General features: G+C 46.4%; 1 protein-coding gene across 2 annotated transcripts in view; it reads right to left on the bottom strand.

Annotated features, from left to right (window-relative positions):
- Positions 1-14,517, bottom strand: part of SLC2A9 (solute carrier family 2 member 9) — a 274,455-nt gene that overhangs the window by 180,827 nt on the left and 79,111 nt on the right. For both annotated transcript variants that reach the window (XM_023587389.3, XM_058301081.2), the window contains one exon: positions 10,787-10,947. In XM_023587389.3, coding sequence (XP_023443157.2) covers positions 10,787-10,947 — 161 coding nt within the window. The remainder of the gene's footprint in view (positions 1-10,786; positions 10,948-14,517) is intronic.

Below are 14,517 nucleotides of genomic sequence, written 5' to 3'. Positions count from 1 at the left end.
GCCCACTCTGTCTTCTATGTTGACCATGGACTGTAGGGTCAATCATAGAAGCAGGGAATGGGGAGCTGTTGTGCTAGTTCAGGATTTTAACCAGGATGGTAGCAGTGGAAGTAGTGAGAAGTGGTCAGATCCCTCCATATTTTGAAGACAGAGCTGATGTGCTTTACTGATGAGCTGGACAGAGATGGAGAGGAAGAATGGAGCCAAAGTTGCCTCCAAGGGCTTTGGCCTTAGCTCCTGCATTGGGCACGATGCTGTATTTTGTGCTATGCAGAGAACGTTAAAATCACATCAAAGTCTGACTTGAAACATTTGCAAGTAAGGCTGCACACCCTCTAAGCAAGTTCATCATGTTAATATATTCCTTCTTAAAATAACCCTAGCCTTATATGCAAATAATTTGCAAAACTGACTCACTTGGGTTCAGAGATGGGGATCGTAATCATTATGTTTCCATTTTCCTGGTGACAAACATCCACAGAAACAAGGTAGATGGGGGTCAAACTATTTTTGAGAGACCTCCAGTGCTCCCTTGGAACTGGACATTCATGGTTTTGACCTTCTCCAATAGTGCAGAATCTTCCCTGTACAACCCCAAAGATTGTCAGCTGTTAGGCAGAAGGTGCCAAGTACAAGGAAAAGTAATGGGGTGATGAGGAGATGGGAGACCAGGTCTCTTAAGAAATGGACAAAGAGGGAAGCAGATGTGGCTCAAGTGATTGGGCTCCTGTCTACCATATGGGGGGGTTCTGGGTTCAGTTACCAGGACCTCCTGGTGAAGACAAAGCTGGTCCATGCCGTGGAGAACTGGCCTGCACTGTGGAGAGCTGGCACACATGGCAAGCTGATGCAACAAGATGACACAACAAAAAGGAGACACAGAGGAAAGACAATAAGAGGCACAACAAACCAGGGAGCTGAGGTGGCTCAAGTGATTGAGTGCCTCTCTACCACTTCGGAGGTCCCAGGATTGGTTCCTGGTGCCACCTAAAGAGAAGACAAGCAGACACAGTCCTAGGATCGGTTCCTGGTGCTGCCTAAAGAGAAGACAAGCAGACACAGAAGAACATGCAGCAAATGGACACAGAGACCAGACAGCCAGCACAGGTGGCAAGGGATGGGGGATAAATAAAATAAATATTTAAAAAGAAAGAAATGGTCAAAGAAACTGGGGCATTTAGCCTGGAAAAGAGAAGACTCAGAGAAAGTGTGAGAGCTGCCGTCCAATATGTTATGCTTTAAATGGACATATAGATCCAGGATTGACTGGTAAAAGATACAGAGACTACTACTTTAGTTTGAACTTTTCATTAAGCCCTAGTGAAATGGGGTACTTCCAGAGACACTGTTCCACCATGTACCCTGCCCACAAGTTCTTTAGCCTAACTAAGCCTTTATGGCCAGATCATTCCACCTTCTTACTGCCTGTCACCCTCCTCATGCCCTTCCTTCCCTGCTTATCCTGCTTGACTTCTATGACCCATCATTACAAACATTCACAGGCTCTCAATGCCTTTACCCACCCCTTCCTTCACATGTGCCAGTAAAAACCAACCCCAGGTTAAATCTCTGCCACCCTTGCATACTCCTCTGCAAAGCTCAACTTGGCTGGAGCTAAAAACAGAGCCTGTTGACTGGTCTCACTTTAAGCCCATGACCACAGACCTCAGGCTTTAGGGCCCCATGACAATCAACCTGCAGTTCCCCAGTCTAGAATGGCTCCTGCCATTCTAAAGGACTGTTTCAAACCCCTTCTCCCTCTTCAAATCCCTACTCCTCTGCTCTCAGCCTCATTCTCAGCTCACAGTCTTGCTATCCATTCCACTGAGAAAGCAGAAGCCATCCAAGGAGAGCCATCACTGCTGCCCCCCATACCCGTTAACCCACCTGTATCTTTGCCTGCACACTCTGCCCTCCCTCCTGGTCCTATGACCAGACTGTCCCTCCTCCCACCCAAGGCAGATCTCTCCAGTTATCCATGTGCTCCCAGCGCCCTCTCACCTACTCAAGGATATTGTTTCAGCAAGTTCCACCTCTTGCTCCTGACTATCAATGTTTCCCTTTTAACTGGAACATCTCTATGAACCTCCTATTATAGTTCCCATCTTAAAACACACACACATACACAAATATGTTCCTGATCCCACATCTTCCTCTACCTACCATGCCATAGTAAAATGTCTCAAAGAGTCAGCTATGCTCATTACCTCCAGTTCTTCCTTTCTCCCCTCTCTTAAATCCACTCCACGGACCATTTCCAATACTCCCTTGAAGCAGGTCTTCTCAAGGTCACCAATAACCTCCACGCTGCTAAATCCACTGACCATCTATCCTCATCTTTTTTCTCAGCAGCACTGGACATGGTTGACCACCACCTCCTCCTTTCGCTCCATTTCCAGGACTCACTCAACCACGGGTCTGCTCTTTCCTCATTGGCCAGTCCTTGTCCTCCTGCCACCCTCTGATCATTGCATGACTCCAGGTCTCAGACCTTGGGCCTCTCCAAATTTTGCCCACACATGCTTCCTAGGTATCTCCCAGCTTTAAGTACCACTCGTATGTTGACAACACCCCAATTTAGATCTGCAGCTCTGGGCTCCCTCCTGAACACTGGACTCATATATTCAACTTCCTACTTGATGTCTCCACTAGGAGGCATGACGGACATCTCAAACTTACTAATGGAAAACTGAGCTCTAATATTGTCCCCGTCCCCTCCAAAAATGAACCCTGTTCCTCCCATGGGCTTCCCTAGCTCAAAAAAGCATTGACACAATCCTTGCAGTTGCTTAGCATTATCCTTGACTTCAAATATCAGCAAGTCCTGCTGTCACTACTCTGGAATCCAACCTCTTCTCACTACCTCTCATTACCACCCGGGTCCAAACTACATCATCTCTAAACTGGGTTATTGCAACTTGCTTCTAGCTAGTCTCCCCAGATCCACTGATAACAGGAAGCCTTTTGAAAAAGGTAATTCAGTTCAAAGCTTTGCTGAAAATGTTCCAGTAACTTCTCATCTTATGCAGAGTAAAAGTCAAAGTCCTACCCTGGACCATGCAGTCTCAGGATCTGGCCCCGGTGACCACACTCTCTCAACTCCTGTGATTATCTTCTCACTGACTCCACCCCAGTCACACTGAGTCCGTGGCTTATCTTCAAAGAAACCAAGGCAGTTCTACCCCAGGGCCTTTGCACTTGTTGTTCCGCTGCCTGGAAATCTCTCACCCCTGATATGGGCATGCTTTTCTCCCTTTTTTCATTTCTCTGCTCAAATGCCAGAACTATTGTGATTAGTAATCGAAGAAAATTTTGGCATTGGTTGGAGAAAGTGGCCATGGTGGCTGCTGGGGGTAGGGAGTGGGAGAAAGAGATGAGATGTGGGGGCGTTTTCGGGACTTGGAGTTGTCCTGGGTGGTGCTGCAGGGACAGTTACCGGACACTGTATGTCCTCCTATGGCCCACTGGGTGGACTTTGGGAGAGTGTGGGCTATGATGTAGACCACTGACCATGAGGTGCAGCAGTGCTCAGGGATGTATTCACCAAATGCAGTGAATGTCTCATGATGATGGAGGAGGTTGTAGTTATGGGGGGAGGAGTGGGGTAAGGGGGGTGGGGGGTATATGGGGACCTCATATTTTTTTAATGTAATATTAAAAAACAAATAAAGACAAAAAAATGCCACCTTCTTAGAAAAGCCTTCTCAGAAAAGCTATAAAGTGGAGAACTCCTACCCCCTCACATCTGCTTTGTTCTTCTTATTAGCTCTTGCCCTATGTCATAGGACACACTATATATCCTTGTTATTTGTTTGTACACCCCACTGGAGCATACCCTCCAGGAGGGCAGGGTCTTCTTTGGCTCTTTCTACCTCGACTGCCTGGCACACAGTAAGTGCTTAATAAATACCTGTGGAGTAAAAAGAAGTATGAATGCATGAAAAGCATGCAAGCAGGAGATGAGTGCTAATTTAGAGAGTTACAGTGGAAGGAATGAAATCATCAAGCAATCCTCATCCAACCTTACACTCATCTAACAAATATTTATAGCCTATTGTGTACGTGTCTTTAAATGATTACAACCCTTAGCATTGTGTGTTGTAATCATTTAATTACATTCTGTCTCTTTCCCTGAAGGGGAGCTCCTCAATGTAAGAACCATTTGTCCTGCATGACATTGCAGTAATGGATACAGGCCATTGTATATTTTGTCATAACTTACAGAGTATAAACTATAATGTAAACCGTAGTCCATGGTTAGTAGCAATGCTTTGATATGTGTTCATCAAATGTAACAGATGTACCACACTAAAGTAGGATGTTGTTAATGTGGGAAAGTGCGGGAGGGGCAGGGAGGGGGGCATAGGGGAAATCCCCTTTATTTTTTATGTAACATTTATGTAATCTAAAGCAGAAGAGGGAGAGGAAAAGAGACAAGCAAGGCTGTGCTGTCAGGTAGAGCTTGGCTGATGCACAAGTGGCGGTGGGGACGACTCTGGGGCATAAATCAGTCACACAGTTATCCTGTTGGAGGCAAGGGGGTTGCACCTACCCCCACCAGTAATCAGTCAGTGCCTGAGGCTGCTCTGGTAGAGGGGGGGTACATCTTTTTAAAAAATAATTAAAAAAAAAAGCCAAGGAGAGATGAGCCTGATTGCCCACAGCTAAACTTGGGAAGGACGTGAGCCTGGAGGAGACGGCAGAAGCTGGCTGCCATTTTGCCTTGCCATGTGGTAGAAGTCAAGGATCTGCCAGCAGCCAACTTTGGGTGAGACAGCATCCCTGATGACGCTTTGATTTGGACATTTTCACAGCCTCAGAACTGTAAGATTTTACCCTAATAACTTTTCATCATAAAAGCCAAACCAACTCAGGTATTTTTGCATTGAAAACCTTTAGCAAACTCAAACACCATCCTAAGATAATTCTAGCCTGAAAGAGGAGCTCATCCACACAGGCTATTTGCTCCCCTTGTGCATTGCCAGCCTCCTCCAGCAGGTATCCAGAGAACTGAAGTTCTTTCCTCCTGCTATAAAATAAAGACATCCTTTAAAATGTTCAAGGAGGAGAAGATGAAGAGAAAAAGAATACTTTTGAGAACCTGCTATTTGCCTGGTGTGATATGTATATGGAATATCAGGTGTTGGCGCGTGCTCAATACCCATCCTTTTATTCTGGTGGGAGTCCCTCGAATTTCCTCCAAGGAACTTTCCTGCCCCCTTCTCCGTACAGGACAAGGGCATCACCCCCATCCCACTGTTACTCCAGGGATGGACACAAGCCAGCCAGTTGCAAGTTGAAGCACATCCACCTAAAGACACGTTCAAGACCTCACCCCCGGAGGTATTAATACGGCCTTATTTGGAAATAGGGTCTTTGAAGACATGATTAGGTAAGACGAGGCCACGCTGGAGTAGGGTGGGCCTAAAGATTTGGATCCTTTATACAAGGAGGAGCGATGAAGAAGGAAGAAGCCCACGTGGCCACAGAGGCAGAGATTGGAGCGACACGTGGACAAGCCAAAGAATGCCCTTAATCACCAGCAAATGCTGGGAAGGAGTCTCCCCTGCAGGTTTCAGAGGGGGCATGGCCCCGCTGATACCTTGACTTTGGACTTCTGGCCTCCAGAGCTGTGAGAGTCAACACACCTGTCGTTTTAAGTCACCCAGTGTGTTCTGCTTGTTAAGCAGCCCTGGGGAACTAAAGCCAGTGAACAGGACAGGGCTGGGCTGGGCGTGAGCCACGTGCAGGCTTTCTCCACCTCGGCGCTATGACATTCTTTACTGATAATGCTTTGTGGGGGGCTGTCCTCTTCACTGGAGAATGTTTAGCAGCACCCCTGGACTCTACCCAGTCCCCCCCCCCAGGTGTGACAAAGACAAACATCTCCAGATATTTCAAATGTCCCCTGGTGGGGCAAAATTGTCGCTGGTTGAAAACCACTGAAAGTTACGGGACTTCACTTAGACCAGTGAGACTCGGCCTTGGGCTTTCACTGGAACTACTGGAAGGAGCTTTCTCTGTGCTGGGGATGCAGAGCAGGAATTATGTCAACCCAAGCCCCTGGGGCGATTTTGCCCCTATTTGGGGAGAAACTGCCTGGGAATGAGCCCAACACAGAGGAAGGCAGAGCTGAGGGATGGAGAAAACAGATTTTTTATGACTTTATATGAGCTACTGGGTTCACCCAAATTATATTGCAGGCATGTAAGCCAATGAATTCTTTTTCGGCTTAAGCTGGTTTGTTGTGGGTTCCTTTCACAGGCATTCAGAAAGCCTCCTGAGTAATGCCAACATTTTGAAAATATTATCTCGCTCAACCCTTCCAGCTCTTCTCTCAGTAGGATTTGTTTATCTGTATTTTACAGATTTAAAAATTAAAGAGCAGGGAAGCAGCCTCTTCTGGTGTCTCTACTACTCTTGCATAGCACTTCCCACAGTTAAATGACTTGCATAATGAATAGTTCAATGTCTGGCCCCCGTGCCAGGATGAAAGCAACAGGCAACAGGCCTTGTGTCTCTCTCGCTCTCCACTGAGTCTCAAGTGCCCAAAGCAGTGCCTGTCTGCTGCCAGGTGCTCAAACATGTCTGTTGAATGGGTAGATGTGGTTACATGACCTGCCCAAGATTCTGACCCAGAGTCTGACTTCAAAGCTGGGGTGAGTTTCACTGCAATTGCTCAGACGTTTTCTCTGCTTTGATCCAGAGGAAAGAACTAGATTCACTTTGGTGAATAATATGTGTAGGGAGGCTGATTTCAGTGCAATTTAAAGAACAGACTCACAGTTGGCTGCCAAGTGATAGAATGGCCAATCCGGGGATGAACTAATGCTGGTAATGTTGGCTGCTGCTGGGGATGGTGATGGCAATGATGTGATGGTGATGGTGATGGTGATGACTATGATAATGATAGTGATGATGGTGATGGTGTAATGGTGATGGTGGTGAGGCTGGTGATGGTGATGGTGGTGACAGCGATGATGGTGATGGTGATAATGACAGGATGTTGACAATGGTGATGGTGATGGTGGTGACAGTGATGATGATAGTGATGGGGCTGATTGGTGATGGCGTAATGGTGATGGTGGTGAGGCTGGTGATGGTGATGATAGTGAGGCTGGTGATGGTGATGATGGTGAAGCTGGTGATGGTGATGGTGGTGACAGTGATGATGGTGATGGTGATAACGACAGGATGTTGACAATGGTGATGGTGATGCTGGTGACAGTGGTGAGGCTGGTGATGGTGATGATGGTGAAGCTGGTGATGGTGATGGTGGTGACAGCAATGATGGTGATGGTGATAATGACAGGATGTTGACAATGGTGATGGTGATGCTGGTGACAGTGGTGAGGCTGGTGTTGGTGATGATGGTGAGGCTGGTGATGGTGATGATGGTTATGCTGATGATGCTGGTGATGCTGATGGTGAGGATGGTGATGGTAATGGTGGTGACTGTGATAATGACAGTGATGATGGCGTTGATGGTGAGACTGACGATAGTGATATTTATAGTGGTGATGATGGTGATGGTGATGATGGTGATAGTGTTGACACCGGTGATGGTGATGATGGTGATGGTGATAGTTATGATGATAGTGGTGATGGTGGTAATGGTGATGATGATGCTGGCAAACACAAGCTGGGCACTAACCCTGCCTGAACAACTGGGATGACCACTTTATGTCCACCATCTCATTTAATCTTCAGAACAACCCTCTGACATGGCAATTAATCCATTCTACCAGGGAACCAAGAGAAGATCAAAGAGTTTACATAGCTTATATTCAGCCCCACAAGCATCAGAGCCTACACTTGAAGCTGAGTCTGCAGCCAAGGTCTGTGCTCTGAATGTGTCTCAAGAAAGAAGGAGGTTCTATCCCTGGAGCTAGGTAAGCAGATGTTGGATGCCCTCCAAATGAGGGCTGGGACTATGGGCCAGAACTCTAAGCATAGACTCCATGGGTGAATATCCTGTACCCCTGAGACCAAGATAATGTGGGGTGGCTGGTTTCCAGAGACTGTTCCAGATCCCTTGTACTTCCTTGTCTTCATCCATCCCCCAAATCACAGAAAAATTAAACATGCCCTGGCTATGAACAGCCCCGCTGCTGGATCAGCCAAAAAGGCCAACCTGCCTCTGAGGACTCCAGCTCCACCTGACCTCTAGCCAGCCACACCTCAGAGTACACTCCAGTCACCACCCAGACAGCCACTGGAATTTCCACCAGCCTCTTGGCATGGAGCCCAACTTCCTCTTCCTCCCTTAGAGCCCCCATGGAAAATGATAAGCTGGCATCAAGGAGCAGTTTCAAAGAGCAGCATGTAGTAGAAAGAGCACAGGCTTTGTGGTCTAACCAACACATACATGAACTTAGTGCACCCTCATTCACTGTAACCTTGCGCTTGCTGCTCGACTTCTCAGGGCCTCAGTTTCCTCATTTGTAAAACAAGGACAATACCATAAAAGTTGTAAGAAGTAAATGACCTGTCTTATATCAAGCACTTGTAGTAGCGGGAGGTGAATAATTGTGATGACCTTCTTCATTTTTCACTCCTTTTCTTCAGCATAGAGTTATTATTCAAGCTGATAGCTCATCCCAATTGATTGTTTACTCCCATGCGATGATAAAAGGAACTGACAGATGCTTGGGGCATAACAACCAACACACTTTGACCTACTCTTTCTCTCCACCCTCAGTTTTCTGGCCTCCCTAGGTTGATGTGAGGAATCATTCATTAATTAAATATTTAAGACATTTTCAAATACATTTTCCCTGTTGCTCCCCCCCCCCCCCCTTGCTATACTGAGGTTAGTAAGCTTACTATTAGTAATATCATTTTATACCTGAGAAACCTGCTAACCGAGGGATGAGATGACAAGGTCCCATGTCACACTCCTGGACTCCAGCATTCTACCCTAAATCCAGTGGTCCTTACCCTATAACATCTGTTTGGGTTCAGATCTTCCTTATGGGGGCAAATTTGGGGTACAAGTGCCCCTACCAGGTATAAGCAGGCAGGTATTAGGTACAAGGCACAGAGCCCAGGGTGGAAGGGGGGGCTCCATCTAATTGGGATAGGCAAAAAACTTGTAGAAGGAGTCTGACTTGGCCAGAAGCTTATTAATAGCACCACAGGGACCCAATCTGCAGTGCCTCTCCATGTGCCAGGCAATCACTTGCCTGTAGTCACAGTCATGGGCTGTGCAGTGCCATTGACAGCAGGACCCTACTTAACACCTGCCTGGCACAGGAACATCCCACATCCCTAGGCATGAGCTCCAACCTGGGTCCTAACATCTCCAAACTTCCAGTCCCCATTCACAGACCCCACAGGTAGAGAGAGTTAAATAAGAGAGTGCCTAGAACATTGGAGAACCTCAGAAAATGACAGCCCTGATTGTATTTTTCTCAATAGCGTATCTCCCTGGTATTGAGTTCCCTTAGTTTTTGCTTGGAGAGGCCATGGGAAGAGGGAAAAAGTAGCACCTCCTGACTTCACTGGGGTGCCACAGGCTTTCATGAGCACCATGACAGTGCTCTCAAGATGGCTTCCTGCCCCAGCCTTTGGAAGGTCTAATAGGAAACATCATCAGTTCTAATTTTCTCCCTGCTGGGGACATGAGGCAGAGTATAAAGGAATTGGAAGTCCTGGGGACTCTCCACTCCAATTCAGGCCAATGTCTTTTGGGGATTAGTTGAGCAGCTTCTACAGAGTGATGCCAAGGCAATGACAACAGATGATGGTAATTATCAGCTTCTATTTACTGAGCTTCTACTAATGGCCTAGTATCCCTCCACTCATTTTCTCCAGCCCTTGTAACATTCCCTGCATGGTAGGAACAATTGTCCCCCATTTACAGATGACACATCAGAGGTTCAAATAAATTAAATGGCTTGCCTAAGTCTACACTATTAGCAAGTGGAAGACTCATGACTCAAGTTCAGAACTGAATGCTCCAGAGACCACTCTTTCCTCCACACCTCACTGTCTCCTAGGATGTTTTTGTGAACAAGGATACAGAGGAAACATTGTTTGGGGGAATTTATTGAAAAATCAGTCTGATCTGAGCAAAGTCTTCATGTCAAATGCAAGTGACGAGTCACTATCAAGAGGTAAAGAGGAGCTGATTGGACGGGACCTAGATGGGGAATTTTGCAGGAAGATTTTGATACTCACTGTAGCCTTATTTGTAATGTAAGAGAGTAGAGATAACGTAAATATCCATCAGCAGGGGACTAGTCAATGATCACGCAGTCATCTAATGGAAGACTGGCTAAGCAGCTGCTTCTTTACATAACAGATCTGCGTGTTCTTATATGCAACAAACGCTAAGATGCTGGGCTGATCTCCATTTGTCCCTACACCCAAATCCATTCTCTTCCCTCTGCCCTGCTGACCTCATGGACTGCTACAACCAGGCTCCCTGATTTTCCGGCCTTTTCTTAGGTTTAACCAATGGGAGCCACCTGCAGGAGAATGGAAGGTGGAAGGAGAGAGAGGTCAGGGTATTTTCCCTGCTCCTGTCCTGTGTGGGCACCACAAATCTACATGGTCCAGTCCTCCACACAGAGGTCCCTCAGGCTCATGCTTATCAGTCCCTTCTCCACAGGTTCAGCTTTGGCTCTCCTTGGGCTCTGTTACCCTATTTCCACCCTCTTTTCCTTTCCAGCAAGTAGTTGCTGCATCAAAATCTCTTCAATTGACCTGTCCAGGTGGAATTCAGTTTCCCTTTGAGACCCCAACCATGGTACAGATATTCTGTGAAGGTGCCCCCACTGACCTCCCGAGAACCTTGCCAATCAGCTTCACCATTAATGTCCCCACGAGTCCACCGATGGCGAATATGGACACCGTCACAGACCAGAGCAGGGTCAGGGTGTCCACGCTGATTGGGTGTCCATACCTTCTTTCCCAGGATTCATTGTAAAAGGCCTTGATGTACTGAAAATAAACAATAAAGCGTGTTATTTCCTTCTGTTCTGTCCTGTTGCTTGAAGCAAGTCAGTATATAAAACAGAGATTTTATAGAGCATGTCCTTCTTGCCACATACTTGCTAAGATTTTTATCTCAAACGTATGGGATGGGCCTAATCTTTTACCTCTTTTGAAGGTAAGGAATGTGGGTCTCAGAGAGATAAAGGGACTTGCTCTGTAAATAACAAGCTTGGTCATCAAACTCAGGTTCTGACTCTGAAACCTGGGCTTCTCCAACTCTGGTACACAACAGAATGACTTGTTTTAATTCACTTCTTATGCCTGGCATAAGAGAAAATCTTTGCAAATCTGGGGGAGGTAAAAACAAAAGACAACAATTTAAAAAAATGATCATCTGGATTTCATAAAAATTAGTCTTCTATTCTTCAAAAGACACCATCAAAAAATGAAAAGGTAATCACTGGGATAAAATATTTGTAATACATATACCTACAAGTCACTTGTATCCAAAATATACAAAGGCCTCTAACAAATCAATAATAAGAAGGTCAACAACCCAATAGAAAATGAGCAAAATCATAGAACAGACACCAAAGAAGATACAAATGACCAATAAGGCTGCTGAAATGAGGCTCAATATCCAACGTCACCAGGGAGATGCAAATTAAAACCATTGTGAGATACAGACCCTCTAGCATGGCTAAAATTGAAAAGGACCCAAGGTAAATCCCCATCTTTATGGGTTCTGGTTCTAGGGTTTTAGATGGGGACTGGGTGATTCTGATGCAAATCAAAGACTGAGGACACTCGAGTAAGCTCTTTCTGTGATTTCCATCCCCAAGATGCTCATAATTGCCCTTTGCTACCTTCTTAGGTCCCCAACTTCTTCCAAGCCAGAACATGGCATTGTGGGAAAAGCACAGGCTTCAGGTAACAACAGGCCTATGTTCAAATACCAACACAATCATTTCTAATGATCTAAACCAGCTGTACCGCAGTTTCCTCATATGCAAAATGGAAATAACACCAACTTCACAGTGTTGTTGTCTGGGACAACTGAGTTTAAATCAATGCCCAGTACTTGGGCGAGGCTCGTGCATATTCCCCAGATAGACTAAAATGAGAAGGTCTTGTACGACCAAGTATTGATCAGCAGTACATACTCGGCAACACAGCTACTGGGAGTGTGATTTATATCATACCTTGGAAATCAGTTTGGCATCACCTAGTGAAGTTGACAAGGCCAATAACCTCCCACCCAGTAAGTCCACTCCAAGTAACTCCCCTAAAAAACTCTTGCCCACATGCCCTAAGGTATATATAACCAAATGTCCATGGTAAGCATTGCTCAAAATAGCCCCAAACTGAAAGCAACCTGACTTCACCAACAGTAGAATGAAAGAACAAATTGTGATAGGAGACATTGCCACTGTAAACATGAATGAACTCTAGCTACATGCAACCACACAGAGTAAAATCCCACACAAAATAATATTGAACAAAAGAAGCCAGAAATAAAAGACTACATGCAGTGTGCCTCCACATATGAAATTCTGAAATATGCAAAATTTATTGTTTTCTAGGGATTATGACTAGGTGGTAAAGCTATGCAGAAAAGTGAGGAAATAGTTACTTCGAGGAACGCCTGGGAGGAGGTGGAAGAAATGATTGGGGAGGGGCATTAGGCAGGGCCTTCTAATTCTTCACCTGGATGGTGGTTACCTGGTGCTAGATTTATTACCATTCTTTCAATGGTGTGTCTGTGTATGTGCACATGATACGTAGATACGTATTTTGTATACTCTTGCAAGTATAATACATTTTGCCATTTACATTTTTTGTAAAGAGTTAAAAAGTATTTCAGCTACAGGGAAAAGCCTGTGCCAAGATGGCATGGCAGAAGGAAGCTTTGGGTGTCCATGGAACTGAAAGGAGGCCAAGAAGACTGGAAATGGAGCAGGTAAAGGAAGGAAGGGGTTACATGAAGCTGGAGGGGCAGAAAGGACAGGTGTCTGAGATCTCTTGGTGTAAAGAAAAATTTTCCAGGAAGCCTGTAGAAAACCTCCCTTAAAGTCTCATTGGCCATAGTTGGGGACAGACCCATTTCTAAATGAGTCACTGAAGAGTGGCATGGGAAGTTTCAGTCTGGATTTCTCCTGTTTCCTTGTCTGCTCCTCCCCACCTTAGTAAAGGGTACCCCTACCCCCAGGTCCTCGGCCAAAACCCATGAATCCATCTTGAATTCTTGCCCTTGCTCTACCTCCCTCAACCAAACCACTAGCAAGTCCTGATTCCTGCCTTTCCTACCTCCAAAGTGCCTCTCCTCACTTCTGCCTCTCCATCTGAGAGTCCTCTCCAGCTGGCTACCATCACCACCCACTCCCAGAGACCCCCCAGCCTCCATGACCAGCTCCTCTGGAGGGTCCACACTCCTGTCCCAGGCGTTTGCATACTCTCATGGCTGTCTGTCATCCCTTTTGGCTGCCCAGCCTCAGGAACCCCTTCCCACCGGGGGAATGTCCTGTCTCATGAGCCTTAGTGGGAAGCGGAGCCCACCGTAGCTACGGAAATCGAAAATACCAGACACATTGCTTTCCCAGCCTCCCCTGAGGCTGGGGAGTGGTCAGGTGACTCAGGCTTGGACAGTCAGAGGTCTGGACTTTGACTTGAAGGGTTGAGAGGCAAAGAAATGGGACTGAGGAACAATTCTTCCACAGCAGTGGACGGTCTAGGAGGACCGGGCTCCTGGGGCAGCAGGGACAGCGGTGGAGGTGAAATGTCCTGTCCAGCGGTACAGTGGATGGCAGTGGTGGCTGCACCAGTTCTGGGCATGATTTGGGGTATTTTTCCAAGCTCCAGAGCTTCTGAGCCTGGCTTCAAGACCTAGAACTACTAGCTATTATTAACTCAGTTTTTAGATTTAATCAGGAAAAAGATTTTGTTGCTTACAGCTAATGAAACTCTACCAAGACACATAAATCAGCTAATTTCATCCTCATGATGACCCTGTTGACAGAAACCCTCATTGACAAAGGAAAGGACTGACAGCAACACAACTGGCCCACAGAAATGTGTACAGGACACTGTGGAAGGAGGTTTGGTACCAGAACCGCCTGACCCTGGAGACTGAGCTCAACAACTTCACTATCTAAACTATTAATTTCACGATCAAGGGATGAAAGCTAAGCAGCTAAGTCCAAGAGCATTGTACTGATTTAAAAGTAAAAACTGATTAGGTCCTTGTTATGGGCTAGAACTCTGTCATGTCCTGGCGAGTATGACAGGGTCTTCAAGGCACAGAGTCTGGTGGGAGCAACCGTGTGGTAATTGCTAAGCTGAAGGAATACGGGGTTCACAGGAAAGCAGGGGGCTACTGGATAGCCAGGGCTCCAGCTGGGATGTACAGGGAAATGAGACCTGGCATCAGGAAGGCACACCCAGGAGTCCACAGGGACGCCTCCTCACACCCAGTGGACAGGGGTCCCTGGGTATCCAAGGCCACTCTTGGCCATGCCCGTGGTCCCTCTTGAAATCGGCACTGATTAGAGTGACTGCAGCCCTCTTGCAAGGACCGAT

The sequence above is a fragment of the Dasypus novemcinctus genome, chromosome 1 (assembly GCF_030445035.2).
Source record: "Dasypus novemcinctus isolate mDasNov1 chromosome 1, mDasNov1.1.hap2, whole genome shotgun sequence".
Lineage (NCBI taxonomy): Eukaryota > Metazoa > Chordata > Mammalia > Cingulata > Dasypodidae > Dasypus > Dasypus novemcinctus.
Note: the sequence above shows the minus strand (reverse complement) of the source record. Positions and strands in the feature narration are given on the sequence as shown.